Raw genomic sequence first — 15,443 nt, forward strand, 5'->3', positions numbered from 1 at the left:
AAGCACTATTTTTCTGTTAAAACTCATTTATTATTTGATCTGTAAAATACAGTACAGTAATTTTAGGGTTTGTTGAAATTACATCATCATGGCAACAGCGATCTGGGGAATGGAGCGGGTGTGGTTTCACCAGGTAAATCACAACAAACCACCCACACCCCAGCACACTCGTTTGCCCCCGTCCATGTCCGATACGAAACCGGCTTGCCCCATGGCCAGTATGATACCTTTACAGCTCTGCATCGGAGAGCGTTGCCACCTTCGGGTCTGCTCGCCCAGTCTGAGGCCGACGTGTAGATGTCCGTCATACTTGCCTGGGCTGCCGTGAGCGTTGGCTGGACTGGACCTTATCGTTGCCATGCTTTGCGCACATATTTGGACGGCACACGGAGCTTTAGACATTTCGAGCAGCTCTTTGTTTGCTTTGGTGGATAGCGGAAAGGGAACGCTTTCTCCAAACAGAGGTTTGCCTTCTGGGTCGTCAACGCCATTGCATTGGCCTATCAGATCCAGGCCGTGTCCGCCCCCTTGCGGATTCGAACACACTCTATGAGGAGTGGCATCCTCGTGGGCACTGGCCAACGGCACCTCTCTAGCAGATATCTGCAGAGCAGCGGGCTGGGCAACACCCAATACATTTGCGAGATTCTATAATCTCTGGATTGAGTTGGTCTCGTCCCATGTTTTGTCAGGTCCGAGTATATAAAACTCGGTAATATGCTAACCAGCTGACCTTGTGTACCGCTTGCGCATAGCGCCTTTCCCCTCCTCTGAGGCGAACAAGTGTGCTCTTACTCCCAGGCAAGCCCACAAACTCATGCTCCCTGGATGTCCTTCCACCCTAGCCCTCTGGGGATTTGGCGTAGGAATTCCTGACCAGACCCACTACGGGTACTAATTACTCTGTACTGGAATAGGTGCTCCGCAGGTGTCGGTTATCACAGTAACCCCCTGTGTCGAATTTTCCATGGTGCTGCGTCTCCCTTGGGCAGTTCCCTCTGCCCCCGGTCGCTGTGTTTTTAGAGCTCCTCCCTCACCAGGCAGGTCCTACCACCACAACACTTCCATTTGCCATTTTGCCACATGGGACCCACACCTGCATCAGCAGTTCATGTAACACGGTTCAGTATCATGGCGTTATTGGATAGGGACCCTTATTGTCACTACATTGACAAAACGTTGAGTGAGTGACAGAAGGGGGACATCTAGAATACTGTTGTAACCCCCATTCACCGATGGAGGGATATAGAAGTTGTGTCCCTCTTGCCACAACACTGCACCAACCGCTGTAACGGCCGAAACTTGTTCTCGGCTCCTGAGTGCAAAACTTGAATGAACAGCCATATTGCGGCTTCCTTTGTACTCGTATGTCCAGTGGAGGGACATGCAAATTCTTTTTGCCAATTTTTCATCGCCCTTTTCTCAAGTTCAGAGGCAACCAAGGCTCTCAAGAGAGACCCCTAGTGTCACTACATCGATATAACGCCTTGTTCCCTCCATCAGGGAACGGGGGTTACAACAGTAACCTAGACAATATTTGTGCTGGCGGCTAAATGTATTTTGAGGTTATGTATTCATAGATGCAGTATAATAAAGCTTAGTGTCAATAAATCTTAAACAGAACAAGACTTACTAACTTACTAATATGTCAACTTACTTAAGGACAGTGAACATTATCATTCAACACTTGGGAGCATCAGTTTCTGGGCTGATTATACTAAAAATGTTTACTGTAACTGTGGGTAAACAGCTTACATATTAAATGCCACCAATCACAAAAATGTTGTTTGACATTTAGTTATATTCTGCCATGCAAAAGTAAAATTGATAAACTTGTAAAAATTGAGTTATGACTGAAATAAGATCTCTTATGACCAACCCTGCATGAGACAGGTTAGGCTCAACAGTGCTAAGATTCATAGAGAAATAGAGCGTGAAAATGTGATAATTCACATTTTGCTTGACAATCAAAAGCTTAAAAGCCATTTTTCACAGGAACAGTGTTGGCATAGTTCATTTTGACTTTGCAGTAATAAAGACCCAATGAAATTGAATAGAGGAGAGGTGTCGGTATCTGTGTGGAGCTCATTGGCAGTTGTGGATCAGCCCCCTGACCTAGAGTTTAGAGCAGGTACGGTGACATTATTGACTGACCTAAATGTATTGTTATTAGTACTATTGTCACTATTATTATTATAGATTGCTAGAGCTAATGCTCCTATTATTGTCATAAATTATCATTATAAATATTATCATTGATACTATCACCACTAATATTAATATATTGCGGTTGTTGTTGTGATTGTTGGGGTGATTAATACCCTCACTAAAAATATACTGATACTACCGGACTGCCCCTATCTATACTTGTGTCACAGAAAGGATCTCATCTGTCTACATACACCACTTTATCGATGACTGTGTTGGGCTGTTTTGTATTTCGTTGTTTTTGTTTTTGTGCTTTTTCTCTCTTCTGTATTGTATATGTGTCTCACTCCCTTGTATGTGTTACTCTTTTGTTAATTTGCAATAAAAAAATAAATAAATAAAAATAAAAAAATAAATAAAAAAATAAAGACCCAATGAAACAGTATGACAAATGAAAATATCTTCCTGTTTTGACATATTCCCTAACAGGATATTGGGTAGGACACATCACATCAGTCATTAATTTATTTCAATGGCTTTGCATTTGCATCACAGCCCAGCAAAAATAATGTTTACTATTTACTATTGCTAGCTAGTTGCGGATGGTATTAGGGGAAGGGGACTTTACCATTTTTGAGAGCATTATGAACAATATGTATATGTCTCTGCATACAAGATGAGTCATCAATATTTTAAATACCATCTGAATTATGAATGTGTTCATAACATACATTAGGAGTACACTCACATATTTGCCTCAAAGGTAATAGACAGGTCTAAAAGCCAAAAGCCAGCTTGTCATTACCCACCATAACTCCTGAAACATGGGAACCAATGCTCGCTGGCAGTTGTGATGCATGGTGTTTAATTCAACAGTCAATAGAGTTGCAAAATTTGCTGATGGCTCATATATGTGCCTATGTGCTTGTGTTTACTAGTTTCTTTTAACACATATACTCTTATCAGATGAAAAAGTTTAATGTTGCAGGTGTTAAGTATCCAGGATTAATCATTATTCCATGTTAAGAGACAAAATTTTGGATGAGTCATAAATGCTTTTAATATAATTTCATGACCAATGTTGTCATGATACCAACATTTCAGTAGTCGGTACCGATGCTAGTAACATTTCAGGATTTTCTATACCAATTTTGATATCCACAGAAAAAATAGGTAATATCATTTAGAACACACTCCTTTAGTCTATATACTGTAAATGTTAAATTTCAATGTAAATAATACATACAAAAATACAATGTTTCTCAAGGGTTTCTCAACTAAGTAAAAATTGCCTCAGGTGTTTTAAGCAGGACCCTATGAAATCAGTTTTATTTTTCTAAAAATATATATATATATTTTTTCTTCTCAAATTCAAAATTTGCAATTTCAAATTGAAGTTTCATTTCAATTTCATCATCAAAATGTTGTCCAGTCAATCACAAATTTTAATCAAATGAAAATAGAGCAATTACTCTTTAAGGAACTGCTTTATTAAAGATCCTCAGAGCATAATCTTAAACACAACATTGGTCATATTTTTGTCAAATAAAAAGCTGCAAAACAGAGCATCATATTATACATTAAAACATTGAAGAACATTTGTATTCAGTAAAACAGCACTCTTGCTTGTAAGAAACAGGTTAATAATAATAATAATAATAATAATAATAATAATAATAATAATAATAATAATAGGTGGTTTTAATACAATTAACCATGGTTTTATAACAGTAATCCTGTTGTTTCCATTAAGTACCCATGGTTTTACTATATATTGTAACCATGACAGTAACCATGTTGATTTTGTGGTTACTATGATTTTACTACAAATACCATGGCACAACTATGGCTACTGTTGTAAAACCATGGCATTTATTAATGGAAACCTTTTGATGTGTTTACCAAATAGAGTATTCTTTGGATTTGGCAGTAATATATAAACAAAGCAAATACCTAACCATACCAAAACCATGACCCTAAAAATGTAATACAAACCCAACCACGTGTTAACCACTACTATTTAAGTAACACGTGTTCTTGCCAGCAAGCTCATCTTAACCACTACAACTGCTAATTCTACTTCTAGACCTCCTTTAATTAGACTTCGACCATATTTGTTTTTGCTTTAGGTTCTCTTGCTGTGTCAGGTGAATCATTGACTGTGAATGCTTAGGTGTTGTCAGAGTATCGTGTACATGGTCTGCAGGCCAGTATGAGAGAATATTATCCTTTAAATACTTATCCTTATAATAATACTTATATATATTTAAAGAAAATTTGCTAGGACAGTTTGAAAAACACACAAGCTTGTCAGCGCCACCATATCTAGGTTAAAATGGCTCTGAGTGTCTTGCCAGATGGCTTGGTGTGAGGTGGCAGAGGGTGTGATATAGGAGCTGACAGACTAGGACTCTAAAGATAGATGACAGGCTCAATTGAGGATCAGCACATCTTTAAATATTTAGCCTGGGCTATCCCTTCCTATCCATTAACAGTGATGGATGGGGGTGAATGAGTGAATGAGTGAGTGAATGAATGAGTGAGAGTAAGAGAGTGAAGGAATGAGTGAGAAAGTGAATGTATGAGTGAGTGAATGAATGAGAGTAAGAGAGTGAAGGAATGAGTGAGAAAGTGAATGTATGACTGAGTGAATGAATGAGAGTAAGAGAGTGAAGGAATGAGTGAGAAAGTGAATGTATGACTGAGTGGATGAATGAGTGGGAATGAGTAAATATATTAATGAACCAGTGTGTGAGTGAGAAAGTGAATGAATGAGTGGGAGTTAGAGAGTGAAGGAATGAGTGAGAAACTGAGTTAATGAGAGAGTGAGAGTAAGAGTGAATGAAGAAGTAAGTGAGTGAATGAATGAGAGTAAGAGAGGGAAGGAATGAGTGAGAAAGTGAGTGAATGAATGAGTTATCAACAGTAAGTGAGTGAGTGAATGAATAAGCCATCAAGTGAATGAATTAGAGCGAAAGAGATTTAAGGATTGAGAGAAAGTGAACCACTCAGTGAGTGAGTGAATGAGAAAACGAGTAATTGAATGAGCTAGAAACTGGGTGAATGAATAAATAAATGAGCTAGTGTGTGAGTGAGAAAGTGAATGAATGAATGTATGAATGAAAAAGTAAATAAACAAATGAGAGTAAGTGAATGGATGAGAATATGTGAGAATAAATGAATTAGCAACCGTGAGTGAATGAGTAAGCCATGAGTGAAACAGTTAGTGGGTGAGTGAATAAGAAAACGAGTAAATGATTGAGTGAGAAACTAAATGAATGAGTGAATGGGCCAGCATGTGAGTGAGGAATTTAATGAATAAGTGAGTGAGTGAGTGTGTGAGTGAATAAGTGAGAAAGTGAATAAATTAATAAATGAGAAATTGAGTGAATTAATAAGAGAGTGAATGAATGGTTGAGACAACAAGCGAATGAATGAATGAGTTAGCAAGTGAAAGAATGCATGTGCAAAGGATGTGTGTGCAAAAAATAGAGTGAAACACCAAGAGAGAAAGCAAGTAGGAGCCCTAGAATGACAGTGCCTTGAGATAGTGTGAGTCTCTAGTGATTGTTCTCACAGTGCAGAAGGAAGCCCTCTCTAGTGTACTGTTGATAATAGGTCCCCCTTTCTGTTTTTCATTATTTATCCCTGACTGCCAGTTGCCTTCACATTGACAGACAGTTCAATCACCCCTCAGCCAAACAGCATTTCCAATCCTACAGCCTTCTCACAACTGCAGTCTGAAGTGGTGATGTAACACACTACAGGGGGAAACCTCTGCACCAAAACAGATAAGACTGTAGAGGGTGGGAATGTTGGCCTAAAGCGGTGCAGGGATGTGAGAGGGAATTCCCTGCTCTGAGATTAAATCCCACAAACCAGAGTTAATCTCTCCTGCCCTCAGGAAACACACACACACACATACTAGATTAATCACATAAAGGCCCAAGCAAGGGAATTCACTGACCCAATTAAACTACAGGATGACACGGACGTGGCCACTGTGTATGCAGGCTATCTACGTGATGTATGGCACAAACGCTGATCAAATGTTCAGCCGAGATATTTGTCTCAAGGACTCTGTATGTGACCTGCAAAATTACATTCATGGATTGAGATACATTTAAAGGAATAGTTCACCAGAAATGAAAATTCTGTCATAATTTACTCACCCTCATATCCTCATATTATTCAAAATGTTGTTGTGCTTGGACACGGAAGAAATCTAAGAGAAACTGAAAAATTCCATGCAGAACGATTTAACAACGGACTGGTGCCAAGAAGTCTGAATTTCTCACATCTGGCAAATATGAACTGCCTTAAGAACAGAAATGAATTGGGAAAAGCACAACAAAACCCTTCTCCTTTTTGTTGTTAATGAGATAAACCCCCAACTTAACTCATCACATATAAGGCCATTTGCTGAGGGACTCTCCTATGATCGCCATGGAAACCTGTGAAATCACAGAACAAAGGCCTACATTGTTCTTCAATATAAAAAACTCTCTACACTTAAATTATTATAATAATCATGAGGCATGTTTCTGGCTTGCTATCTCACATTAAGCTTAATTCGTGAACATTTGACCTGGACATTGGACTTGGCTTATTTCACTACTATCCAAATATAAAAAAAAAATCACTTTTTGAGTGGGGAACTGGAAACAATGGGTCGTAAATAAATTGTCTTGAGGGGAGAATAGAGATGACCACATGCCTCTCAACTTTGGGGTGAACAAACCGAATGGTTTAAAAGACCAGCCTGGACAACCCCCATTAATTCTACTGTTCCAGCCAGATGAGTTATGTTACCATCACGTTAATTCTCAAGGGAAACTCTCATGAGACCACAAGGCCCTCTCGCTGGTTTCCTCATTCTCTAACTCCTCGTTTTCGAAGCCCCGTCTTATCATTCCATAATCCATCCATGATCAGAATCCCTGTGCAAACATCAATGCAACAGACCAGGACTTTCTACGGACCTAGCCAAAGAACCAAAGTAATGCAACTTACTCAAGTACAAACCTCCAAACTTTCACTGAAACTGATGGTGTTTCATAAGATAACTAAGCAACTGATCTAAATTGAGGAAACCTAAATGAAGATGGTTCAAGGCAAGGTCTATAGACCCAACATATATTCATTGTTCTCTGTTACTAACCATTTCTATTCATTTTCTGTCAGAACTAATAAAGTGTTATTTGTATTCATAGAGAAGTTAACTCTGTATTTGATTAAATCATATTGGTCCCTTTAAATCTGTCAATCCTAAAATCTACATGCTCATAAACAGTATTTCAATCTTTTCGGGATATCATTTTCAATGGCCATGAAAGTAGTATTACTGTAAGCATTAATTTTACAGTCTGATCAACTCATCGCTGGTCAAAGTCTTTGATTGGACGTAAACCTTGTTTCTTGTAATATTCCCCAAATCAATCGTTAATTCCCTTATTGAGATACATTTCTTGCATTTATGGATGGGAAATGTGCAGGCATATGTTTAAAACCATAAGCTAACCATCATGCAAATTCCCTCCATATAATTGTTGAATGAATGTAATTCCAAAACTAACCACATATAGCAAGTCGCTACATATAATGGTGGAGTGAATGCTGGTAGATTCCTAAAACTAATCATAAACTAACTATTTGTTTTATCCTGCAATATATATGACTTTCTTTTAACTGTAGAACACAAAAGGAGTTATTTTTGCAATGTGCCAGCTTTCTTAAAATTAACCCTTATGATTTAATCACAATATCCCAATTCTTCCAAAGTCATACAATAGCTTTTTGTGAGGAACAGATCCAAATTTCAGTCTTTCAGTCTAAAGCTCAGAAATGGACTCCAACAGTTTTATGAACTATAAAAATGGCACATTAACGCCAAACATCATGTTCTTGTGTATCTTGTGACCAAATGTCATTGGCCATCATATTTGATTTGAGAGCAACAACAGAGTGGATCATTTTCAGTATGTAGCTACAGAATTTAAGTCCTTAGGTTTGTATGAGTGTTCCTCATACAAACCTATTATGACTGTTACGAATTTTCACTTCATTTTTGGGTGAACTATTTCTATTACTTAATTTAAGTATTGAGAATGATCAACATTGACTGAAGCACCTGAACTTAATCCAGTATTTCCTGTAAAAAAAAGTTGTTATGTGAACAATATGATCATCTAATGGACTTACCTTGAAACTGGGTGAATTTTATAGTCCCCATTCTTTCCCCATTCCTGAACATCACCTGACCCTGCAAAAACATACACAAAACAACACTCAAAACAACTCCTTAAAACACTTTAAACAGACAGTGTGCAAAAGTCTAGATTCGACAATTAAGATGATTAATAACATGCCATTTATTGCAAGTTGTTAGATAAAGTATTTTTGCACTTTGGACTTTTTTTGTCTTTCTTTTATTCTCATCTTTCCTAACCAAAGCAGACCTGGCTTCAAGGCTGCCTCCGCACAGACCACTGCTTCACTGTAAACCTGTTGTACAGCCCCCTATGGCCGTACAGAAATCCTCTCATCCGATTCTTCCACCCTATAGCGTGAAGCTGCGTCCGCGAATGGGTGCTGCTCCGGCTTCATGCCACTTGAGCTCTATTACAGCTTTATTTGAATGTGTGGGAATCAAAAGATTAACAATTTAATTAAAACATCATTCCAACTCACTCCAGCATTTCAATCCGGTTCTCCAGCACAGGTGATTCCTTTCAGCCTGATTACCTCAACATGCAGCTAGTTTAGGGCGTGTTCCATTCAATGATCGTTCCCGTGCCCTATTCCCTTCGAAGACTTTACCATAAACCATGAGATATTTGGAGGGCTAAGAAGTGGGGGCTCAAAAAATTTGGAACTCACTTTTAAGCCTTTATAATCAGAAATTAAATGTGAAGTTACCTTTCAACATTACTATCATGATTGTTCTCCCTTTAAAGTGCCCTTCGGAGTGTGATTTATTACATTTGGAACACAGGGGTGAAATTAATTTCAAACAGCCACTAATCTAATTACAAACATCTTTCCAAATCAGTGCAGACATTTTATCGTGAGCTCGCTGCCGTAGCATCATTCAATCTGACCATGCTACAGCTCATTGCGGAACAGACCTGAGCCGAATTCAGCTCAGCACTCTGGTTCCAACTCGTTCATGAAACATTCCGCAAACGTGTCTCGCCTTGTCGCAGCATTCGAGCTCACCTCACCGTACAGTTCCGATAACTATGAAGCAAACACTTCTACAAACTTCTATTCATCTCTAGACTATAACATGACTTTCTCTCCTCCTGCCCAGGACAAACATTTCACACAGGAGAAATCAATCCATCATTTAAATTTTACAGACAAGTCTTATCTACTTTAGCCTGAATCATTGGATTACAAACTCTTAACAAGCTTGACCATAGAACCTAATTGCTGTACGACTTTAAAGAGTTTCAACAATATGTCATAAACTTGCGCTCCACTCAAGCTTAAAGTAAAGGGTTGAAATCTGTGCTGGATAATTTAGCTTCACATTTTGCTTCATCCTCACAATATTTAAATTTTTCCGTAGATTTTATAACAGGTTTTCAATATAAATAAGTCATATTTATTCACCACACTACTGCAAAACTGCGCACATATAGTATCTATTAAATCCAGTTCTCAGACACAAATTCCAAATTATATCATCTGTCCTTGTCAAAACAAGATGAGTCAACCCATGCCAGTAATACAGAGTTAACTGAATTACTTGCATCACATTGGAGAACAATCTACACATCTCCAAACCATACACTTAAGTTAAATAAATATCAGACTACAGTATTCATCTTGGTACTTAGTTTCAGATGCCTTCTAATTTAATGACAAATCACAACTTTAAATGATATTGTACGTATGCACATACAAGCATGAATCCTGACATTGCTTCACAGAAGTTACATATATTTGCAGCATCTGGACCAATCAGACACACAATCATTCAGTATTTTATTAATAATCCAACAGACGTTTTAAGACCATAACAAGCAAAGGTCCAAGTAGACCCAAACAGACTATAAGATGTCTGCTCTCCCAGTGATCATTATCAGCTTTTACTCTCCCTTTGCTGACACTGGTCCAGCAAGTGGACCTCAGAGACATTCCAGGTGGGGGAGGGTAGCCACATGCAAAGCTAAGGAGAGTAATTCACACCATTCCCCCATAGGAAAGACACATAAAGCCCATAAAACAGACTTTCCTGTGCTATAAATGAACATACATATCCCCAGGACATTGTGTGTATGATTATTACTGTCTCGTATAGTGTCTTTTGTACGGTATACCATTTTATGCATGCTTTATGACAGAACCACTAGATTATAGGTATCATGCTTCCTATCAAATTAATCCTTGCCCTGCACATTGGTGTATATCACCTCCATATAGCATACAATATATGCTTGTTATATTAATCAGAGCATAACGGGGCACAAACTGCCAGCTCACTCCAATCATGCCAATGAGCTTCCAAACAGAGGAATATTCCTAATTCCAAACACACTGATTTCCATGTTTCACAAAGCTCTGACACTAGTGATTCGCTGCCTGTTCTTGGCTTCTTTTGGGGGGTATTCATGCTCGGGTCAATTCTAGATCCTTGAACCCTCCTCCAAGGACAGTGAGCCAACATGTTTACACTATCCTCATGGCAGGATTACATTAAATTAAGAACTACTGAAATATAATTTCATAACAAAGTTCGGGAAGAGCATGTTCATTTAATATGACCAATCACATCACCAGAGTAAGCATATATAAACAGCTGCTTACATCCATGCTGCGGTGATTCCTCCAGCATCCCTCCACCACCCAAACTCCTCCCATCTATTCATTAATAACTCAACAAGTCCGGGGTGGTATTCGAGCTCGAGTCAATTCTCGAGCCTCGAGCCCTGTTGTGGTTGTGGTGTTGTTAGTGTAATCTGGGTGGTTGATTACTGGCCCAACTTATTGTATAAGAGTGCACCTCAAAGTCTCTACAATTTTCAGGTAGCTAAATATGGCTTCATTGCAATTCTAGGTGATTTTTCTGATTTTGTTGTTGTCTGCCAGGTAAAAAAGCTCACCTCTCCTAAAATAGGTTACACGGCAAAGTTTAATACTTAGTGTTAGGGGTTTGTTCAAATAATACGCAAAAAGTACACTGAAAAGAGGTGTCAGATGAAATGCATCTATGAGAATAAAACTAAATAATACCATTAATAATTAGCCACTCCTCAGTAAAAGACACATGACAGACCACCTGGTGTTTGCAAAAAGGCACCTGAAGGACTCTCAGACCATGACAAATCAAATTCTCTGGTCTGATGATACAAATATTGAACTCTTTGGCCTGAATGTCAAGCGTCATGTCTGGAGGAAACCTGGCCAAACCATCCCTACAGTGAAGCATGGTGGTGGCAGCATCATGCTGTGAGGATGTTTTTCAGCGGCAGGAACTGGGAGACTAGTCAGGATCGAAGGAAAGATAAATGCAGCAATGTACAGAGACGTCCTTGATGAAAACCTGCTCCAGACCGCTCTGGACCTCAGACTGGGGCAAAGGTTCATATTCCAACAGGACAACGACCCAAAGCACACAGCCAAGTTAACAAAGGAGTGGCTACGGGACAACTCTGTGAATGTCCTTGAGTGGCCCAGCCAGAGCCCAGACTTGAACCCGATTGAACATCTCTGGAGAGATCTGAAAATGTCTGTGCAACGACGCTCCCCATCCAACCTGATGGAGCTTGAGAAGTCCTGCAAAGAAGAATGGGAGAAACTGCCCAAAAATAGGTGTGCCATGCTTGTAGCATCATACACAAAAAGACTTGAGCCTGTAATTGGTGCCAAAGGTGCTTCAACAAAGTATTGAGCAAAGGCTGTGAATACCTATGTTCGTTTTTTATTATTAATACATCTGCAAAGATTTCAAACAATATTCTTTCATGTTGTCATTATGGGGTTTTGTTTGTAGAATTTTTAGGAAAATAATGAATTTAATTCATTAAAAAAATGTGAAAAATATGAAGCTCTGTGAATACTTTCCAGATGCACTGTAAATAGTTAATAAAAGCTCCATCATTGAATCAAAATGTTATCTAGTTGGCTCATTATTTATCAAAGAGGAAATGCAGTTTGCTTGTCTGCCTACCCCCAGAGCTGCCTAATGAGCCATTTAAAAGGATTTGGGATCATTCACCCCAGTAAAAAACCAGGTAAGAGGCACATTGCATTACCATGGCAATAATTTGAAGCCCACTAAAACCATGGAAGGCAACTCAGAACAATCACATCTTTAAAAATTGCTGTTTTTAAAATATTGAGCAGGCTGCAGTTGTCCCAGTGTGATGCTTTGTTTAGATGCTCTGACGTAGGTGCACTGGATAAATGCTTGCCTTCACAACACATATTATAGCATTGCAATTTAGTGTTATCTGTTTAAACACTATGCTAGAAGAACTGCGTTCAAAATAAACCCCTGGAATCCAAAACAACATTTGCATATCCAGACACGTTAAACAGTTTCAAACACATAACTAGGATTTATAGTCAGGAAGTTTTTCTTTTACCTTTATTTCACCAGACAAGTCTTGTTGTCTGTGGCAACAGGATGACAAGGGGTCCTCTTGAAGGGGGTTAGTGGGGGCAATATGATTATAAATCACATGTTTCCCAACAAATAAGCTCTGTTCCAAAACATACTGAGCTGCCTCTGGAGGCATCATAGGTGCACTCCTGATGCGAATGCTGGTCACTTAATTAAGATGCCTCCTAAGACACCTTATTTTTGTCAAATTCTAAGGCAGAGCTCGGTTGTTGCTAAAATTACATAATTAACAGATCAACCAATTGCAGCACTAACACTACCCTTAAAATTTGGAACTAAATGTTTGATTGATAGGAATGTGTAAGTCACGTTAAGTTCAAATGCAACTTATCTCTGGCCCAACTGCCTTTTTTATTTGAGTTTTATAATATTAGAATAGTGCTCCACCTCCATAGGCTGAAAATAGACTTATGGTAGCACAGTAGGTGTGGGTTGTTGAGACTGGGTCAAACATGTTGGTGGCACCTTTATCACTGTGTGTGTGTGAGTCTTTGCAGAGGTGTGTATAAGCAGGGCACAGGGGGCCTTTTTGAGGTCACACAGGTGTGAAAGCCACCCTCAGGTCTGCAAAAGAGGGGTAGTAGGCAGAGGTGAGGAAGGTGATGCAAGCAAATCATGATGGCACTGTAAGACCGACCATACAGACATGTATAAGAGAGCAAAATACACTTGCAAAAAGTTTGGCTTTGAAATATTCCACATGTATATATAGATCATACTGTATATAAATCACAGGACTTAATGACTACAGACAAGTCACTCTGACTTCTGTGGTCATGAAGTCATTTGAGAGACTGGTGTTGGCCTACATGAAGGACATCACTGGACCCTTTCTAGATCCACTTCAATTTGCTTATCGAGCAAACAGGTCTGTGGATGATGCAGTCAACATGGGATTGCATTATATCCTGCAACATCTGGACAGACCAGGGAGATATGCAAGGATCCTTTTTATGGACTGCCATTTGGCTTTCAACAGCCATCCCAGCTATTCTCCAGACTAAATTAACCCAGCTCTCAGTTCCCACCTCTGTCTGTCAATGGATCAGCTTTCTGACAGACAGGCAGCAGCTAGTGAAAATGAGGAAATTCACTTCCAGCACCTGTAAGATCAGCACTGGTTCCCCTCAGGGATGTGTGCTCTCCCCAATACTCATCTCCCTGTACACAAATGACTGCACCTCCAATGACCCCTCTGCCAAGCTATATATAGCATATATATATATTTATAAATGATAAAAATAGAATAATAGACACATAGCCTACATTAGCTCTGAACACATATGCACTGATCTTACACTTTAGTTTAGGATGACGAACACAAGTGGAGTGATACACACATGTGTGAAGCGTCCAAGTACTGATGGTGTCAGACCATCAGTGCTCATGGAACTTCTCTCGTTCAATCAGATTCGAGGACCGGACCTAAATGTTGTATATATATATATCTATATATCTATATATACTTATCTTATATACTTATAGTCATATTTTTATTATCTCTGTCTTGTTGTATTGTTTGTGCACTAGAAGTTTCTGTCACCAAGACAAATTCCTTGTATGTGTAAGCATACGTGGCAATAAAGCTCATTCTGTTTATGATTCTGAGATGTACCAATGGTAACAGTCTATTAATTGTGCAATGACTAAGTGTATGAGTTCTTGCTTCATTTTGAGTTGGTCATGACTAAAAGGAATAACTAATGGTTGAGTATGTGAGTAAGCTGTAAAGTCTTTCTTTCTTAAATCGGACCACACTGGTCATGCTGTATCTTTGTTTATGAGCAGCCAGCAAACACAATGCAATAGAAAGATTTTCTGTCTTTCCATTATTTTGTGGCACATGATTTATTTTTAATCAATCACATTCAATTGGGTTAAAATATTTATTTTACTGTGGTATCAGCACAGCAGCGGCAGAGCACCACAGCTAGGAAACACTGCAGAGCTCTAATAATATACAAGTAAATAGTGTCAAATATAATCTTTGTATTTGCTTTTAGAAACTACTGCCACAGTTGCAAACACTCCTCTATCCGAATGAGCATAGTGCACCTCCACCTCTAACTCAGAATGATCCACATTCTGGGCATGCTGGCACTCAATCTGTAGCTCCACTACAGAAGCTAGAACTCCTCATTCTGTTGGCAACAGATCCAGCCATAAGTAGGAGGAAAACTTGGGCCTTGGGAACCTCTAAATACATTTGCTGTAGTCAAATTGCATATCATCTAGTTTAACGACACTGTGTTCTGGAAAATCTCTGGAGTTATTTAGCTTGCATGGGAAGAGGTAAGTGAGGTCAGGAACACAAATCATGAATATTCCATATCCAATCAAATTAGCCACTAAAACTTCCAAGGCCCAGTCCCAAGAATCCCCTTTACTTTACAAAACTCTATAATTGTGAGTGTACTGTCTTGCAATTTAACTTGAACTCGACTAAGATGGACTCCAACTCAACACCAAATCATACAAACCTTTATGTATGATTTGGTAAACACCTCACAACTACTTTTATAGGAATAATTCATATAAAAATTAAAATTATGTAATTTACACTGATACCCATTTACCAGTTTATCCGGTTAACAAAGCTGGTTTGAATTATGAGAGAAGCAGCGGTGTTCGATTCATGAACATTCGTTCTTTTGAGTCAAAT

At 38.8% G+C, this 15,443-nt stretch overlaps 1 protein-coding gene across 1 annotated transcript in view; it reads right to left on the minus strand.

Annotated features, from left to right (window-relative positions):
* Positions 1-15,443, minus strand: part of LOC127650021 (gamma-aminobutyric acid type B receptor subunit 2-like) — a 343,063-nt gene that overhangs the window by 89,281 nt on the left and 238,339 nt on the right. The window contains exon 8 of the mRNA XM_052135134.1: positions 8,350-8,410. Within this exon, the coding sequence (XP_051991094.1) occupies positions 8,350-8,410 (61 nt within the window). The remainder of the gene's footprint in view (positions 1-8,349; positions 8,411-15,443) is intronic.

Source organism: Xyrauchen texanus, chromosome 10, assembly GCF_025860055.1.
Source record: "Xyrauchen texanus isolate HMW12.3.18 chromosome 10, RBS_HiC_50CHRs, whole genome shotgun sequence".
NCBI classification, from domain to species: domain Eukaryota; kingdom Metazoa; phylum Chordata; class Actinopteri; order Cypriniformes; family Catostomidae; genus Xyrauchen; species Xyrauchen texanus.